The sequence below is a fragment of the Thunnus maccoyii genome, chromosome 20 (assembly GCF_910596095.1).
Source record: "Thunnus maccoyii chromosome 20, fThuMac1.1, whole genome shotgun sequence".
Lineage (NCBI taxonomy): Eukaryota > Metazoa > Chordata > Actinopteri > Scombriformes > Scombridae > Thunnus > Thunnus maccoyii.
This window is the reverse complement of record NC_056552.1, coordinates 5095893-5115893: the sequence shown is the minus strand read 5'-3', so window position 1 is coordinate 5115893 and position 20001 is coordinate 5095893. Positions and strand designations below refer to the sequence as shown.

The following is a 20001-nucleotide window of genomic DNA, read 5'->3' as shown; positions in this document are numbered from 1 at the left end:
CTCTTTGAAGCCCCCCTCCCAATGAGCCCATTCTGTTCTGATCAGCCCCCAGAAGCTTCCTCCGACTCTGAAGGCTATGTAAACAAACTGTAGCATTTAATTGTTTCGGTCAGATTTCACTTCTTTCTCTTGTTCTTTACTCAAAATGTCAACTTCTCTAATACATCTGTACATGTTCAAGCTGAAATCAGATCCGAAATATGCAAGTGGACAATGTAACAAACCCATAGAACAACCTTAGCAAAAAAAAAAAATACGTAGAGGTAACTTTGCAAATGAAGCGTTCAGAGCAGGCTGAAGCCCAGGCTTTGACTTTCAGGGAGCATTTCTATATATATTCACCTCAAGTCTTTAACCATGTTTAATATCTGACATTATAACAGTATATAAATCACAGAAAATCACAAAAGCATGATATGTCCCCTTTAAGGCAAAGCATCCAACAGAAGTTCAGTGCAGAAGTGCACCTGTTTCCTCTTATGAAGTTAATGTTGGTTTCTATTAACCATGACCACAATCTTTTTCAATATTAACCAAGTAGTTACTGTGCCTAAGTAATACCAGACCTTCACCTCACTTATCATATGGATAACTTTTGTAATGGTAATTTTTAATAGTTTTGTAAGGCACTGACGAGCAACGTCGTCCTGTCGATAGAGGCCTCAGATCAGAAAATGCCTATCAGTCATTTTGGAGGGCAATTACAAATTATGTATTTTGTCATTTAAATTTGGACGACTTACTGAAAAGGTTTGTACTTTTACTTAGTCTGAATCAAATTAAATCAGCATCAACATAACTGAATAACATTAGCAAAGCATCTGTGCAGGATCAGTCCGATCCAGAGCATTGCTCATAAAAAACACTGACAACAGTGCTAAACCTGTCCTTCAGATACATCTCAAGTGTTGCCAGTGGCATTTGTCTTACATCATATCCCCTGAACTGTTTCTTTGCCGTCTGGTTAATAGGCACAATCTCCTCAGTGCTGGTGCGGTCATTGCGGCCGATCGCTGCATATGTGGGGAAGGCATCCTTCAGTTCTTCTGGAAGACTGTTGTTGTACTTTGGGCAGCAGTAAGCTGACCAAAGGTACTCAGGCACAGCAACACGATTTCTGAGCCAGCGATCGTCTTTCTGGTAAGGGATGATGCCAGTCACTACATAAGCCTCTCCGAGACAGTAGTCCCCCAAGGTTTTGTTGACATTCCACTCCAGGACTTCCCAGGGCCCGCTATTAGAGCCTTTCTTCTGAGGAACCACATTTGTGAGGGTGAAGGTGGAGTAGCGGTCCTCACGGGTGTTGTGGTGCAGGCTGGGGTTCAAGTGGCCACGACCATAGGTGGAGTTAATGTAGTCTGGCTCCACTGCCTGGCTGTCCACCACGTTCTGGTCCAGAGGGCCCGGAGGGAAGGGGATCATGTTGCCATCAGCTCCTGGGTACGCTAACTGTTCATTGGAGGGTGGAAGAAAACATTAATGTAGTTTTAAAGTTGATAACATGTCTTACAGACTTTATGCTTCATTATTTAATCAGAGGAAGAATAAATTAAACTGCTTAAGAGTCTTTCATGCCAACACACACTTGCACTTAACATAAAGTACAGCATTAGATGAAAACTCAGCAGATCACCAAAATCATTTATACATTGTTTGGCAACCATAAATGTCTGTACAAAGCTTTTTGCTGATCCATCTGGAAGATGTTGAGCTATTTCACTGGATAAGAGATAACTTTGGCTTGAGGAAAAGTCTGGAGATCACCAAAACCTTAAGCATTCATTGTCTGCACTCTATGAATATCTGTTCTAACTCTAAGGGGGACTTATAACATTTCCAGGTCTATATTCATATTCTGGTGCTCTACTGGAACATCTTTGCATGATTAACAGTTAAAAACTCCTTATTTATCTTAGACTGACTCTTTATGAACCTCAGTCCAGCATTTGTTAGAAACAGGCTGTTTTAGCTCCCGTCTCTTTAAGGCCCCCTCTGTTCGGTTAACTTCAGGAAGCTGCTTCATGGCTGACTTCCGGCCGCTCAGGAGGCCATGTATGAACAAACCATGAAGCAAACAGTAGCAGTAGGGTTTCACTACTTTTTTTTGTTCTTCTCGAATACATCCACACAAGTTTGAGCTGGAATCCGATCCGAAATATGAGAGTGGACAATTCGAACAACCCATGGAAAAACCTTAACAACAACCTTAGGGATAAAGGCTACAGAACGGATGGCCATTTGTTGTTATGTGTAAGGTAGAGCAAACAAACAAAGCATTTAGAGCAGGTTGAAGCCCTGACTCTGGCGCTGGCTGATATCTGACATCATAACAGTATATAAATAAAAGAAAACCAGAACAAGAAAACCACTAGTTGCTATCAGTCTGGATGCAGCTAGCATAGCATGAAACCTCAACCTGTAGTAAATTTAAACTAGGCACCAAAGAAGTGAAATTTACTTTTATTTTTTTCCACATGTACTTATTTATTCAACTGATTAACTGCCAGTAATATCATTCTGGTGGGAAAATACCAAATCAATCTATTTTATTGTAATTTAATGAATGAATGAATGAATTTTTTGGTAAAAATCATCAACGCTGAGTGTAAAAAGCAGTCCTCAAAATCATGTTTAATGTGTGATGTGATTAAAACCCCTGTATTCCCAAAAACAAGCCCTATCCAACACTTTTGGGATGAAATGGAACACTGTTATATTTTGGAGGGAGATGTTTAACAATCATATATCGGTGTAAAATTTCAGTGTCTTCATGGCTGTGTAGTGTGACAGACTGCTGGCTAAATGTGAAAGCATTTTTTGCACTATGCAGAGCTGACACATCATGAATACACAGGACAGTTCTTCTATACTGGGGCTCATTTCCTCATTTTCTTGTTATTTACTGACAACACCACAGCTGTGCCTATCACAGTGTCATGTGTTGCGAAACAAATGCAAATAGAGTCCAGTTTAATATTATATATTATATTATATATTTCTCAAAAAAATAATGTAATGACCTCTCAGACCTCTCGCCATTCAACTAACACTCATTTTATATGATGCTGAGTTTACCATCACTTTATATAAAATCATGCTTCAAATTTATCAATCAGACTACACCATATTTTAAAATATCCTTACCTGTGGTTCAAACTTCCAAGATGCTGTGGGCCTCTTTCCTGTCGGTACACCGTACATGTAGGCTGAGAACCAAGGAGAGCGGCGGGGTCGACTGTACAATGTGGCGAAGCGGTACTGGTTGTAATAACGCTGGCAGATCTGAGTCCCTGCCAAACCTTTAGGAGGCCAAGACTTGTAGAAGAACTGCAAGCATGAAGTGAAATCTCCAACATCAGCTGCACAAGGACACCATCCTGCAGTAAACACCAAGAGAGCCACAGCATAGAAATGTGACATTTTGATAAGTGACTATAACAGTTAAATCCAGCAGTCAAGTGAGTGTGAGTTAATTGAGAGCTGTTCCCTTTTCATTAACACATGACTCTTGTGTGAAAGTGGAAGCAGCTTCAACATTAGTTTCAGCGGCGTGTCACATTACAGGAAGCAAATACACTGAATTTGCTTACTGTTGCCTTTCAGCACAGTTCACTTCAAACCTGACAATGTGACTTTCGAGAAACTACTTAAACTCATTGTTCCTCTTACACAGAGCTGCAGTGATTAGTCAGTTGTGAGAAAATTAATTGCCACTATTTAGATAATTAATTATTGGTTTAAATCATTTTTCAAGCAAAAATTTCAAACATTTGATGGTTCCAGCCTCTCAAAAATGAAGATTCAGTGTTTTTCTTTGCCATATTTGACAGATAATTGAATATTTTAACATTTTAGTTAGTCAGACAAAACAAGCAAACTGAGTACATCACCACGGACTCTGAGAAACTGTGTCACTATTTTTTAACATTTCATAGACTAAACAATTAATCAACTAATCGAGAAAATAACTGAGAAAAACCTTCCTCCTTATGTATTTCAATACACTCAGGCATTTTGCAACTAGCTTTCTTGGTCTGGTGTGACAAGTTATGGTGTTAGCAAAGTTTTTATATAGTTATTGCTGTCTAGATAACATTACAGAATCAGTTCAGTGACTTTATGGCACTTCATGGTTTTATCCATAGACTGTAATAAAGATGGTTTGAAGCCCAGAGTTGCAGCTTATGGTCGGTGTCCACTTTTCCATTTGGAGCCAGGATCTTCCAAATAAGGAGTGCGGGATGTTGCCTTTCATAGGCATAGAAAATGAAAATATAGAAAATATAGAAAATATAGAAAATAACAGAGGCCACAGGACCACTTTGCCACTTTCAATGATTGAAGGTCGCTAGGCCCATTTTTATTGTGAGAAATGTGGAAAATGCTGAGACAGTGTTATTTCTAAGCCGTGTGCAATTGATACATGTTAGAGAAGTTTGAGACACCATTGTTCCTGAGATAAATCATACTTGGATTATTACCAAAGTGTCAAGGTTAAACGAGGTGGAGTCTAGAAAATAAGCTCCGCATTAGGAAGGGTTGTGAAAAGTATATAATATGATGATGATGATGATTATGATGATGATGATGATGGTTACTGCTTTATTTCAGTCTAGTGCTCGTCGTTTCCAGCAACTTTTCCAGTTTTCAGTGAGAAAACTCAGATAAACCCACTGTACACTGCCTGCCCAGCACCAAACAGCAGACAGACAAAGCAGCGAGCTGGTGAAGAAACCATGTGGCCACAAACACGACTCCAAAATTAATGCATATATCGCTCTTTGTCTGCTGGATGTGTAAATAGGAAACAGTTTGCTAACATGTTCACCATAACAATTGTATATGGTGATAATATGTCAATGCTGTGTTTACAGCTTCTTGTGTTGCCCCAAAGTGACAAAAACAATGAACAAATGTAAATTTAAACTTCATATGAGTGAAAATATCAAGCTTTTTCTTGTCTTGTCCAACATTTTTTTAATGGTCTTAACATAAAAATATAAAGTACTCTTTTCATGGAAAATATTTTTGTCTAGAAAACCTCACGGAGTGAGTCACAGCAGGCCACATTTTCTCACTCTTTATAATGACAGAGAAAAGTAAAACTATTTTAGGAAAATATTATGTTACTGCAGTATGTGTGTGTGTGTGTGTGTGTGTGTGTGTGTGTGTGTGTGTGTGTGTGTGCGCGCATGTCCCTGTGCTTTCCTGTGTATATGCAGCACAGAGACAGAGGGTGGGCTTTGTGGGAAAATTGTTTTCCTTCTTCTCCTCCCCCCCAACCCACTCACATACATCTGAAATCCGTTTGCTATCCCCTATTCCACTCTCCCTCCCCCACTTTTTTCCTTATGTAACACGGTAATCGGGTTTGGAGTTTGAGTTCTTTTGCCTGCAGACACTGGACTTCACTTGTCCAGAGAGAGCTCAAAGTATATTTCTCCAGTGTTTCAGGGATTTAAGGTGAGTAAAACACTTTTCCTTTTCCTACAATACATAAACCAACTCTGTTAGACTGCATTACTGAAAAGATGAGGCTGTTTTTCTGGGGCAAACTTGTGCAGGACTTTAAATAACTCATTGTAATTCTAGCAAGTGGCTCATTTGCAGGAAAGACTGCATGGTGTTCTCAACAATAAACATGCAGAAAGGAAAGTAGACACTCGAGGGCATGCTCTTCTGTATGTTATGAATGGAAACTCTGCTGTGTTTTAGCTTGTTAGCCCTGCTCAATGCAGCTGGTGAGATTAGAGACCATAGTAACACCAGGCTTTGGTAAGTACATGCATTCCTCTGGACTGTGATTTGTTAAAGCAACACTTCAGGGTTTGTTTTAGGACAGGCACTCTGGGTATTCATCTGTAAATCCTAAACACAGGTCTGGAATTTGCAAATGAGGGAAATGAGGTTTTAGAAGAAGAAGAAGCAGAATGGGACAAACTCGTTCTTTTTAAAATTGAAGAACTTCTCATTGAAGTGTTTCTTCATTACATCAAATGATCAAATGTGTTTTTGAAACCTATTGCAATGGTCATGCTGGAAAAGTCCACACAGGCCTGTAGCCAAGACTTTAGAAATAGAGGTCATGACTCAAAGTCCTTCCATTGCACCATCACCCCATGGCCATGCATGAAAAGGGCTGTAAAATTTCAAAAAACATTTGGATTTTTCTTACAGTTTATTTATTCTTTCTGTTGTATCTCATGTGCCTGAAGTTTGTGGGCGAGTCCTGCACTTGATTAACCTTTCATAGCTCTGATTGTTGGACAATTGTTTTCTCACATAGTAGTTTATTTCCTAAGTGATGTGTTTCTAAAGCTTCATTTATACTCCCGAGTGGACACGTACACGGACAGCTGCGGACAACACAGTAGTTGTTCTGTTTATACCACCTTCTGGGGTCCGCTTGGATGATGCTTTCCACATATGCGCAGTAGATCGCTGTCTACAGGAAGACAGCATTGTGACCATGCGGACTGGTGTGGACAGGTCCGCATGGACACAACAAATTGCAGGTACGTGGATGTCCGCACACAACCTATGCGTACACCCTCTGATGACATCACATGGACCCTAGCGGACCCTTGCGGACATGGAAACCATCATTTCAGCTAAAGTGTTTTTCCTATTCAAATGTGACTTGCTCCTTAAAGTTCTATTGTTGAGATTGAGAAGCTGTTGACAATCAATTTTCATCCCTTTAGTTTGAAGTACTTTTATGCAGTTGACTGTGAATCAAAATGGGCCTCCTGTGCATCAGAGAACATTTGTATTAAAGGGGAACTCCACTGATTTTACACATCAAAGTGTGTTTGCAGGTGTTGGGGAGTACCACTGCATATGTGTAAAAAAAGTTGTATAAAATCTTTTGTGTCTCCAGAGGGAGCTGCTGTGTGAAATCTGATTAATTGCCTGAAGTGATGTCACTTGAGTCAGCTTTGGTTGGAGCTGAAGACTACAAGTTTGACAATGAAAAAAATCTGGGGGTATGGAGTTAGAAAGAAGTGAGGTTACCAGACCTCTGTAGCCCACTCCTCATCTCTGCTGGAGGCTAACAGCTCCAGGCTACATTAGCTGCTACTAGCCTAACACACACAAATCCATTCAGTCAAGTAATCAAGTCAAGTTGTATCGAAGATAAAGTAGGTATCAGGTTTTGAAAAGCAATTAAAAAAGGACAAAGAATTAAAAACACAATATCTAGGGTTCTGCTGCATCAATTTTGATAATTAAAAAAAAAACTGTCCAGTGTGAGTCTGGCAATGCTAAATCAGTGGAATATCCTATTAAGAAGAACCTTTCTCAACTTCCCTGTACTGTTCCTTTCTTGGTCTCTTTGTCCATCCTCCTCTGTTGCTGAGGTTTCTTCCACTTTTTCCCCATTAAAGGGTTTTTTGGGGGTAGTTTTTTCTTATTTGAATCAAGAATCTAAACATAATGGGTGTCATATGCTGTACAGACTGTAAAGCCCTATGAGCCAAATTTGTGATTTGTGATATGAGGCTATATGAATAAAATTGACTTGACTATAGTGCTAGCATACTTTTTGAGCATCACTTTGCAATTAATTGCATCTTGTCGCATCTCCAATGTTTGAGTCCTTATGTGTAACCCCCCAAATTCCCCAACAAATATTGGACATGACTTCAGTGTCCTCATACCTACAGCCTTAGGTCTATGTCAATATTTGTTAGGGCAGGTTGCGATCCCTATTGGGTTGAATAACTTTGAGATAATAGAGATAATTAACATCAAACATGAAAATTGACATGTAATGTTCTTTCCTCAGATTTTATCCATGGGGAGCATCCCAGGAGTTTCTCTTCTGCTTCTGGTGGTGAGTTTGTCCCTCATGGCAAATCTCAGCGTCCAGGGTGGAAAGATCCTGGTGTTTCCAGTGGATGGCAGCCACTGGGTCAACATGAACCTGCTGATCCAGAGCCTCCATACCAGGGGTCACGAGGTCACTGTGGTCCGCACAGCCACTAGCTGGTACATCAAAGAAAATTCACCACATTACCGCTCCATCACTGTCACCCTACCAGAGGCCATCGACATAGAGGAGCAGGACTTCTTTGTAACTTTCCTGGTGAAGATGCTAGCGATCCAGAAACAGGGGGCATCTTTTGTGGGCTTTGTGCAATTCTACTGGGAAATGCTTGGTGCACTGTCAAAAATTCACCAACAAGCCAGCCTGTTGGGGGTAGAAATATTTGAGAACAAGACTCTGATGCAGAGTCTTCATGATTCTCAGTTTGACATGGTTCTTTTGGACCCTGGATTGCCTGTGGGGGTTCTGGTGGCCCACAAACTTAACCTACCAACTGTTTTTAACGTGAGATGGGTAACCAGCGGAGAAGGCCATTTTGTGGTAGCTCCATCTCCACCATCCTATGTTCCAACCGATGGATATGCTGTGTCCGATAAAATGACCTTTTGGCAAAGGGTCAAGAACTTATTCCACTATCTCATGAACATGTTCATTGATAAGTTTATTGTTTGCTGTCACTATGATAGACTGGTAGACAGGTACTTTGGTCCAGATGTGAACTTTTATCACCTCCTACAAGGAGCAGACATCTGGCTGATGAGGGTGGACTTTGTTTTTGAATTCCCCAGGCCCACCATGCCAAACATTGTCTACATTGGTGGATTTCAGTGTAAGCCCTCTGAGCCTTTATCATCAGAGCTGGAGGAGTTTGTCCAAAGTTCAGGAGAGCATGGGTGCATCCTGATGTCTCTGGGTACGCTAGTGGAAGGCCTACCTATAGAAATTACTTCGGAAATCGCAGCTGCCTTTGCCCAAATTCCTCAAAAGGTCATATGGAGGCATGCAGGTGAGCGCCCCAGCAATTTGGGCAACAACACACTACTGTTGAAGTGGATACCCCAGAATGATCTCTTGGGTCACCCGAAGATCAAAGCCTTTGTGGCTCATGGTGGCACTAATGGGATCTATGAGTCAATTTACCATGGAGTGCCAATAATCGGCATTCCCCTTCTGTTTGACCAGTTTGAGAACGTTTTAAGATTGGAAATACGGGGAGCTGCTAAAGTGCTGGATGCAACAAAACTCACCCGCCAGAGCCTTCTGGAAGCAATACAAGAAGTTCTTCACAACCCATCCTACAGAGCTAACATGGAGCATCTTTCTGCTCTCCATCGGGATAAGCCAATGCATCCTCTGGACACTGCCCTCTACTGGATTGAGTATGTTATAAGGCACAAAGGAGCTTCACATTTATGCACTGAGTCTTATAAGATGCCGTGGTACACCTATCATTCTGTGGATGTTATATGCTTTTTGTTAGCAGTCATGTTGATGCTGACAGCCATTGTAGTGGGATCAATACGGTTTGTGTGCTTTCGACTGTGCAGGAGGAGAAAAACCAAGCAGGAATAGTTACTGTCTCCTCAAATGAGATTAGTGCTCATTAAAATGTCATCTTAAAAGAAAAGGCAGGTGATATTCTTATGTATATTATTTCTGATTGTCAACAAATCCCATGAAAAGAACAAAAAATCTTTGATCTTGCTTACAAGTATTGTGTGTGAATTCAAAGCCTGATATATCTTATTCCTCTGTGCCATAGACATTCATTGCTGTCCAAAAACTATTAAAAACGCGTCAATGAGCCACACTGCTGCACTGGGTGACATTCATTACTGTGAACACACACACTGTGGTTTAATTTGATTCAATCCCACATTGCCTACAGTCAGAAATACTCACTAGAGCACCAAATGTGTATTAATCCATTACGAATAGAAGTCCCCAACAAATGCACAATTTCCTCCTGTTTGAGTAAAATTTGCCAAAAACTACAGTGCCCAGATATTTTAGGAAATTACTGAGCCTCTTAAAAAAATGAAACTATAAGCCTGGGGCTGAGTGCCACAGACAGGGTGGAGTAGTCAGAGAGTACTGACAGATGGACTAAAGACATTGTTGTTTTTGGTCTTTTATGGGATTTGTTGACAGTAGGAAAAATATAGAATAACACTAGCCTTACAGCTAATGCATCCTGACACACATACACACAAAGAAAAATGTGACTAAGCTCAAGATGCTCAATATTTTCAGTAGACAAAATGTGAAAATTTTGGGAGCTGCTCAATATCAGAATCTTGAAGGTGCAAATAAATCCAAACTTTTAGCATACACCAAATGGAAAAAAATATAGGTGGATACTTTAATTTCTGTGTCCATAGTTATTTCCAACACTGTAACGGCAAAGAGCCTATTTTTAGTTGCACTGGCTGTTAAAAAATATTTGAATGCTAATTATGGTGTGCATCTGGTTTGAGAATACACCTTCTGATGCTACCTGAGCACATCTTCAGTGATGAACTCGGGGTCATAGGGTATTTCAGATCTGTAATCATCAGACACCCTCGCCAGGGCGACCCAGCTCCACGGATCCACAGCCACCGCAAGGCCTTCTCAACAGCCTCCAGAATGTTCTTGGTGGATCTTCTGCACTGCAGTCCTTTTACTTCAAGGAGTTTGAGAGTTTGCTGTAATGAATGGCCAGCAAAGCCCTGGCACCCTACAACTGGCTCACAGCGGGCTCTCCAGCCATTGCTCCAGTACTCTGTAACAAGATCTGCATATTTAGCCCTTTTGCACTCGTTGACTTCTTCAAACTGGTCTTCCCAGAGGACAGCAAGTTCCAACAGGACCACTTGTTTTGTAGAGTTCGATGTGAACACCATGTCTGGGCAGAGCGGTGTGGTTGCAATGTCTTCTGGGAACTCTAGCTGCCTTCCTAGGTCGACTTGGAGCTGCCAGTCCCATACAATGGCAAGAGGAAATTCTCTGAAATGGATCTGAAATTTAACAATGTGCCTTATTTCATTTACATTTATATTTTTGTAATATTAAGATTAACATTTCAACCATTCAATCAATATGAATGAATATGCTTTTTTTAAATGTATAAGTAATGTAAATAAATCGATAATAAATTCACAAATATCTTTATTTCCTGCAATAGAGCAATGAAATGTAGTACTCTGAAGAGCTAATAATGTTTTATTCTGAAAGATAATATGTGATTTCAATACATGGCAGTAACTGATAACATCATATATATTCCCAGTGGTGGACAGTAACTAAATACATTTACTCAAGCACATTACAGTTTTGAGGTACTTGTTCTTTACAAGTACCTCTTCATTTTATGCTACTTTATACTTCCACTCCACTACATTTATTTGACAGCTTTAGCTCAGATGGTTTCATTTCAATAAATGTTCAAGCGATCCAATATTTCACCAAAAATCAAAGATTAGAGAAAAATTCCAAAAACTGAAAACAGATTTTTGTATCATTTGTGTTTCCTCTCCCATTAATCATCTCACAACCCCTCAGATTTATCTGCTGACCCTTTGGAGGGGCCTGACCCCTAGGTTGGGAACCACTGGACTAAACAAGCTAACTGTATATAAAGTAGTTGAAACTAGCTCCACCTCCAGCAGCTACAACAGTAACATGCTGCTCTAACACTGATGCTTCACTATTAATAATCTAATGATGTCATATATAATAATATATCACTCAGAGGAACCAAACCACTACTTTTGCTGCAATACTTTAACTACATCAAGCTCATAATACTTATGTACTTTTACTCCAGTAGGATTTTTTATGCAGGACTTTTAATTGTAATGGAATATTTTTACATTGCTCTATTGGTACTTTTACTTGAATGGGAGATGTGAAAACCACTGTATATTCCTATAATTTCCTACAGTATATATAAAAATGTACACATTTCAAATCATTTGTCAGCATATTTACAACATGAAATGAGAACTAAAAATGTTCTTGGATAGTCTAAACATTCTTTTCACAGATCCATCTATAAGGAATCTTACAGGAACCATCCATCCAGGACTTGAGTGTGTTTTCACTTGTATCAATGTGTCCGCAGTCTTCTCCCAGAGGGTCATCCATCTTCCAGTCATCAGGCTCACTAACCATTCCTGGTCTGCTCAGCCAGTATCTGGAGAGAGAGTTGAAGCAGCTGTGTTATATAATCTTCACATTGTCTTGTAAGACACAGTCTGTTCTTTGGTTGAACTGTTTTATGTATGGTGTGAAGCAGAATACTATGTGCTTACTTTCATATAACTTTTCAAAAAATTACACATTAATAACATTTATTTTCTTATGAGAAGTTGGGTGAATTAAAACACAATAATTCTTAAAACTGTAGTACATTAATTAAACAGTTACTGTGGGTTGGTGAGCGTACATGCTGTCTTGGTTTTACAACAGCGTCCTATAAAAGATTTTACATCCACTACAGTCTTCTCCTAATTGAATTAATTAATTAAGTGTCAAAAATTGCATGCCCACTAGTTTTCTACTCAATTATCTTCTACTTTGTTTATTTTGAGTTTGTCTTATTAGTTTACTTATTATCTTAAACTTGAATTAACTTTTTATTTTGGCCACTTGGGGGCAGCAGAAACAAGAACACAACATTGACACATCATCACCTTAGCATAAATAAATAATAAGCAAGAAATAAGCAAACAGTTGCTTATTTCCACATCCAGCAGTTATGGAGGAACCTTATCATTCATTTGGAGTCATGTTTCTGTCCACCTGGTGAATGTAAGTCCAATATTCACTCTCTTTTAGCTCTGTTTTTGCTCTCTATCAACTCCTGAGGGAAATATCTGGCTCTTTAGCTGCTAAATGCTCCACTATGTTCACCAGCTAGTCTACAGATAATTGTGTCTGTTTGCCGTTTGATGCTGAGCAGGTAGTGTACAGTGGCTTTTTAGAGATTTTTCTGTGAAAACAGCTGCCTGCTGCGGCCGAAAACGTCGCTATGAGAGCACTGAGAGTGAACCAAAACAGTAAAGTTGCAGCCGGACAGATAAACAAAAAGCTGAAACTCACTATAAAGCTCCATAAAGCCGAGAGGAGCTGCAGAGTCGCTGATAATTCTCTGTAGCTTCATCACTATGAGCCACAACCAACATATTACACACTGACAGATCAAGCATAGTTATTATAAAAAATATCTATTATAGCCACTTTAGGTTCAGGTGACTTGACTTTTCAAGTAATTTGTAATTCATCTTTATGAATTTACTAAACTATCTTAGAAATGCAAATCATTTATATTTCTAAATCCAAACCACTCTTAATCCTTATAAATTTTTAGAGTACTTTGGAATATAACTCATTTGCAAAGAAATAACATGAAAATAAGCTGCTTAATATATTGACATATCTAGCTAGTTATCCCCTCTATTAGTTACCACTCAAAACTGCCCTTAGTGGTGGCAACAAAACCTTGTATTGTCAAGCTTGGTTGCCAACTAAGTTGTCAAGTCAAGTCAATTTTATTTATATAGCACCTAGTCACAACAGTTATCTCAGAGCACTTTTCACATAGAGCAGATCTAGACTGTACTCTTTGTTTTACAGAGACTCAGCATTCCCCCGTGAGCAGCAAGAAAAAAATCTCCCCTTTAATGGGAAGAAACCTCGAGCTTGTTCAATATTGTTAAAGTAGCCAGTAAAATAATTGGCACACCACTGCTTTCTTTAGCAGATATCAATGACAGACAAGTTTTACGGAAGGCACAGTTGATCTTGGCTGCAGCTCTGACCGTCCACCCTTCGTTCTTCTCCCTTCTGGGCGGAGATACAGGTACTCATGGGTAAAAAGCAAAAAGTTTAAATTTTCCTTCGTTCCAAGTGCAATAAATGCACTTAATTTGCAATAAACCTGGACTGCACTGCTAAGCAGCACTTTATTTATTTATTTATCTTTTGATGGTCTGCTGTAACTGTCGTGATTAATGTCCTATGTCCTCTTGTATGTTGTATTTGTGTTTTTATCTTCTACTGCAAATCAAATTTCCCCTCGAGGGACAATAAAGATCTGAACTGAACTAAGCAGAACTGGGCTCCAGGTGGGAGAGAGAGAAGGAGGGGGAGAGGGCAGAGAGAGAGACACAGAAGCACAGCAACAACAACAATAATGAAAACAATACTAATAATAGAAATTACATACATTACATTTTTCATTTAGCAGACGCTTTTATCCAAAACGACGTACATATGAGACTGATACAACACAAGCAAGGATCTAGTCAGGAGACAACAACATGAGTAAGTGCCATAAAGCTTAAGTTTGGGCCTGATAGGACGTAGATGCCAACAGGCAGTGCAATGATTAGAGTGCATAGAGTGCATAGAAGTATGTTGTTTTTTTTTCTCTCCCTGCAGTTCATCAAGTGCAGAGGTGTTTCATGGTGTTTTCTTAAAGATTGAGAGGGACTCTGCAGATTGAACAGAGTTTGGTTACTCATTCCACCACACAGAGGAACTCCAGAGGAGAAGAGTCTAGCTAGTGACTTAGGGCCCTGTTGTGGTGGTGGTACCAGGCGTCTTTCGTCGGCAGAGCGTAGTGGGCGGGAGGGAGTGTAGACCTGAATGAGGGAGTTCAGGTAGGCAGGAGCTGTTTTAGTTGCTATTTTGTAAGCAAGTGTCAGGGTTTTGAATTTGATGCAGGCAGCAACTGGGAGCCAGTGGAGGGATATCAACAGCGGGGTGACGTGCTGTTTTGGGCTGATTGAAGACCAGGCGCGCTGCCGCGTTCTGGATCATCTGCAGAGGTTTAAGTGTACATGCAGGAAGGCCTGCCAGGAAAGAGTTGCAGTAGTTGATGCGTGATATAATGAGAGCCTGTACCAGGAGTTGTGCTGCTTGCTCAGACAGGTAGGGTCTGATCTTCCTGATGTTGTACAGGGTGAATCGACATGATCGAGCTACTGAGGCCACGTGAACCTTAAAGGTTAGTTGGTCAACAATCATGACACCCAAATTTTGGGCAGACTTTGTGGGCATGAGTTGGGTTGGTTCGAGCTGGATGCTGATGCTGAAATATGACTAATAATATAGTGACAACAGTGAGTCAAATCAAATCAACCTGATAAGCATTTTTTCCAGATGTCAACCACTATCACAGTGTCTCTGTGCTGTGACTTACTGTACATCTGAAGTGACTGTGCTGCCATCCACCCAGCGCCATTCACCCTCCCTCTCCGCATCTGTCATACCGATCCACAGCCTGCCGTCCTGCTCCACCACCCGGCTCGTATCAAAAATAAACGTCTAAAAAGACAAAGAGAGATTATTTCCAAGAGTTTTGAAACTTTGTGCTGCAGTCATCACATTTTTCTCTTCTTTTAGTCTCCCACCTGTTCTGGCTCACTGTTAATAACGAGCAGGTCACCTCCGTGTGTCTGGCACCAGGCTCTGCTGGAGCTCCAGGTGAGCAGGCGGGAGGAGAAGTAGTAGCATTTAGTCTGAAATAGTCTCCAGCTGTCGGGACATTTTTTGCAAATCCGCTCTATGGAAAAATGATTAAAAATGAGAAATTATTCTTTATTTTTCAATCATCATGTTACTGCAATAAGTTCAATTTACACTTCAGCAGCTTCAAGTTTGAAAAATTCATCTTATCCAACACTGACTGTCATATATATTCTTCATATTGTTCAAGCTCTTTATTGAGGCTTTATGATGTTTACACTGAGTGAAATATTCAAATCTAAGGCATTTTTATGGCTGCATCATGCATTCATCAAATGGAAATATTCTAGATGTTCTGTGCATGTGACATGTTCCTTCATCACCTTCAACACACTGCTGTGGGAAATACTCACTTGAGCACCAAAAGTATATTAATCCACAGCTGAAAATAGTCCCTAAAAATGCATTATGTCCTTGTGTTTGATTAATATTTGCTAAAATCTATAGTACTCAGCTGTTTTAAGAAATTACTGAGTCTTTTTTTAAATATAAAACTATATATTTGTGATCAGTTTTAAAAGATTTATCTTCAGTAGGACCCAATAAGTTTGGGACTGACAGCTGCAGACAGGATAGGGAAGTCTGAAAGTATTGAAAGATGGACTGTTGGGATTAGTTCACCAGGAAAAAAAAAACAAAAAAACAACGATGCCAATGTTATCTTTTTTTTTTATCTTACCTTGTAAAAATGACCCTGTAAAGCACTTTGAACTACATTTTTAAAAAATAAACTTGAACTTGAAATCTACAAATCTGCAGAATCCCTCCATTCATTCATTGCCTTGATCTAACAATGAAGTTGTTCTTTATACTACAAGTGTTTCTGGAGTTTTTACCTCATCAAAGCTACTTTTAAGACTGAAAATAAACTGCTGCTGTACCTTTCGTCTTCTGATTAACCACCGGACAGTACAGGTCTAAAGACCTGTTCACTGAATGCATATCCGCCACCATCTGGTCCATCTCCTTTCTCCTGTTTCTCTGCTGCTCTGCTGCCTCCTGCCTCTCTGCTACCAGCATCACGCTCAGGTTCTGCTTCTCTTCTTGCAGCTCTCTCACTGCCTCCTGCAGCTGCATGTTGTGTTTTGACGCCTTCTCGCAGTCGTCTCTCAGAAACGCCCCCACTTTCTCACTCAGATTTTGGATTTCTCTTTGAAACCTGTCGTTGATCTCCAGAAGTTCTTGATTCTTTTCCTTCACTTGAAACAGCTCGTCCGTCAGAAGGCTGCTCATCTCAGAGAGTCGCTGTTTCTCCTCCTGTAGCTGAGTGTTAGAGCTGAGCAGATATTTGATGGTTTGAGACATGTTGAGCTTCTTTTCCTCCACCTCAGATGTGTACTGAACCAGCTGGTCACGCTCTTGTGTGAGTTGTAAGTTTGTAGACGTTAGATTCACAATTTGCTCCATCAGCCGGTTGTTTTCCAAACTCAAAGCAAGATTCATGGACATGAGTTCAGCTGAAGTCCTGTTGAGGAGTTCGGTCTGTTCATGCAGCCAGACGCTGCGCTTGTTTAAGATTTCATTGTCTCCTTTCAGCTCATTGTTTGCTTTAGAGAGAGTGAGGTAGCTGTCACTGATGTTCTGGTAGTCAAACAGGAGGCTTTTCCACTCTGGTTTGCTTTCTGACTCGTTATCTGAAAGATAAAGATTAACAATCGTTACTTTTGTTAAATAAAAAGACAACACAACATTCTTCTTAAGCTAATTTCAGCACAGATTATTGGTTATAAAGGGACCTTCAGGAATAGTTCGACATTTTCTAGGAGTGATATGAGAAGATCGAGGTTGGTGTGGTTAGCTTAGCTTAGCTTAGCATAAAAACTGGAGACAGGCAGGGGGAAACATTTAGCCTCTCAATAACTCTAAAGTTGTCTTATTAAACCTGCATTAACTGATTTTTTGGTCATCTAGGGGCATTGGAAACAAGTCAACACAACATCTGACATATTATCACCTTTTAAGTTGATATGTTGAACTTGTTTGCAAACAGTTGCTTATTTCCACATCCAGCAGTTATGGAGCAACATTATCGTTCATTTAGAGTCGTGTTTCTGTCCATCTGGTGAATGTAAATCCAATATTCACTCTCTTTTAGCTCTGTTTTTGCTCTCTACCAACTCCTGAGGGAAATATCTGGCTCTTTAGCTGCTAAATGCTCCACTATGTTCACCAGCTAGTCTACAGCTAACTGTCTGTTTGCTGTTTAAGGTAGTGTTTAAAAGCGTTAATACATCCAAATCAGTTAGATTGTTCCTTTTATTTAGTTTTCTCTGTCAAACTAACTATCGTAACAACTTGTAGGACATTTTCTTAAACCTTTTTTTGTTTGAAACTACAATAACTCATGACATTATGTAGTTATTTTGGGTGTTTTTTGTAATCTATGGTGGTTGGAAGTTGTTTAGGAATTGGCGATATGACCCGCATTAATGTTTATTGTGTATCTGTATATAGTTCTGTAAATGTATGTATGGTTTTGTATTTGGGGATTTAATGTTGGGAAGTGCAAAGGAACAATCTAAGTCTTTTTGGTTGAGCACAATGTTTTTTTTTTTTACTTCCTGTTTTATTTCTAACCATTTACCCTAAACTTTTTGAAGAGATTTTTCTTTCTTTGTGGTAACTAATTTGAGAGTGGACTCCACTTTGAGTTACCCATCCGCACTTACACAAGATAGAAAGCGCTACACAAGTCACAAGCAGCAACAAACAGAGTGTTGAGAGTCCGACCACTGGACAAAGACAAGGACGGGTCACTTTCTTTCTCGTACTGAGGAAATCTGAAGCTGAAACAAACAAATAACAAACAGATGTATTCATATTACTGTTAGTAGTAGTAGATGTTGTACATTTCACATGGATAAGGATTATTGACAGATGTTCTTGCTGAAAACTGTTTATTCTACAGATAAATTTAAATTTTCAGTTCGTCTGAGATATAAAGTTAATTCAAGATTTATTATGTCCAGTAGATTATTTATCCAAAGTGACATACAGATATCAGGAGTAATTCAGGATTTAGCTGTAAATCCTACATCTTATATTTTCTTGCTGTAAGATTACATGATAACTTATTTCCAATGCACATCAGGTATTTTCTAAAACCAAGTCTCATTTTTCTAAATTATTATTCTTTATTCTTATTCTTTATTATTTCTGCTGAAGCGCATTCACCAAAGAAAAAGATTTTATCTCCTAATTATGACTGAATATCTCATAACTATGGGATCCGGATCTCATAATTAAGAGTTAACAGTTGTTACACCATATCTTATGACCCATCAGATTGTGTGACCTGATCAGTAACTTCAGTCATTACAAACATTTCTATCATACTTAATCTCATGCTTTATTTTGAGAACTTTTACCAAATGGTACCACCGTTTTTAGAGAGGGTCACACATTTTGATAGCTTGGATGCATTTCAGATGCGTGACTTTGTATCAGTGAAGCATCCCGTATCCTACTGTTAGCTGCTCCAAGATAGAAAGTTATTTATTTCTTTGGTTAATGCAGTTAAAGGGGACGTATCATGCACATTTTTAGCTCCTGTCTCTTTAAGACCTTCCTCTCGATGAGCCCACTCTGTTCTGATTGGACAGCTTCAGGAAGCTTCCTCAGGCTCCGGAAGAACTTGGAGGAACTTTGACCATGTTTAAAATAGATATCCGACATTATAACAGTATATAAATGACAGAAAATCACAGAAAGCATATTATGTCTCCTTTAAAGTTAAAATCTTTCTATCTCGCTGGCTGATTTTTTTCTCACTTGAAAATAAGACTTTAGGACTTGATAAGGTCAAAATAACTTGATAATATTGAGAGTTTATGTAAAGTACTGTGCAAAAGTTTTAGGCACTTTAGATGTTTAAATTTTTGTCCATCATGAAATGCCATCAGAGAGGCGTCTGATCACTTCTGAATTTATTCTGCAGCGTGACATCGACCCCAAACATACAGCCAGAGTCATAAAGAACTATTTGCAGTGACAAGAAGAGCAAGGAGTCCTGCAACAGATGGTATGCCCCCCCCCCCCCCCCCCCCCCCCCCCCCCACATCATCGAGTCTGTCTGGGATTACATGACGATAGAACCAATTGAATCACCTAAATCCACAGAAGAACAGAAACTTCTCCTCCAAGATGCTCGGAACAACCGACCTGCCAAGAACCTTGGAATATTGTGCACAAGCGAACCGAGGAGAACTGGTGTGATCACACCAAATACTGATTTGATTTAGTTATAAGTGATGAATAAAAACTATACATAGAATTATTTTTGAAACCGTCCTCACTTTAATTTTGGTGCCCAGGTAAGGATGAATCTATTTGTTGCATTACTCACATATTTCCTGCTCCTGCTTGATTGAAGTCATTGAGATTGTTCCTGATGTTGGGTTATTGATCCATGGGAGCCACTGATGCCCGACCATTTTACCTGCACAGAATCAGAACCTTCAGAGAGGGACAACAACAGGTGAAAAAACCCTCCTAATGTCAGGGACGAGAGAAACAAAGAATTAAAAAAATGATGCATTGTGTCTGATGTATGTTTGGACCTCAGGTGTTATGATTTTCTTTGTCAGGTTTATTCAGAAACCTTAAATACCCCCACTCATTCTAAATCAGCCCACACATCAAACACAGACAGAATA

The 20001-nt window shown here is 39.6% G+C and overlaps 3 protein-coding genes across 3 annotated transcripts; 1 reads left to right on the top strand and 2 right to left on the bottom strand.

Annotated features, from left to right (window-relative positions):
• Positions 1 to 140: 140 nt before the first annotated feature.
• On the bottom strand, positions 141 to 3481 carry LOC121887322 (endonuclease domain-containing 1 protein-like). The gene is made up of 2 exons (XM_042398054.1): positions 3145 to 3481; positions 141 to 1449 (listed from the first exon to the last, which is right to left on the bottom strand). Exons 1-2 carry the CDS (start codon positions 3418 to 3420, stop codon positions 832 to 834), a joined length of 894 nt encoding a protein of 297 aa, XP_042253988.1. The 5' UTR covers positions 3421 to 3481; the 3' UTR covers positions 141 to 831.
• Positions 3482 to 5244: 1763 nt separating this feature from the next.
• Positions 5245 to 9562, top strand: LOC121886412 (UDP-glucuronosyltransferase 1A5-like). Its single transcript, XM_042396346.1, has 2 exons — positions 5245 to 5463; positions 7790 to 9562. Exon 2 carries the CDS (start codon positions 7799 to 7801, stop codon positions 9401 to 9403), a length of 1605 nt encoding a protein of 534 aa, XP_042252280.1. The 5' UTR covers positions 5245 to 5463; positions 7790 to 7798; the 3' UTR covers positions 9404 to 9562.
• A 2133-nt stretch (positions 9563 to 11695) lies between these two features.
• LOC121887350 (asialoglycoprotein receptor 1-like) lies at positions 11696 to 18005 on the bottom strand. Its single transcript, XM_042398087.1, has 5 exons — positions 18002 to 18005; positions 16228 to 16980; positions 15232 to 15383; positions 15021 to 15145; positions 11696 to 12008 (listed from the first exon to the last, which is right to left on the bottom strand). Exons 1-5 carry the CDS (start codon positions 18003 to 18005, stop codon positions 11840 to 11842), a joined length of 1203 nt encoding a protein of 400 aa, XP_042254021.1. The 3' UTR covers positions 11696 to 11839.
• Between the last annotated feature and the right edge of the window lie 1996 nt (positions 18006 to 20001).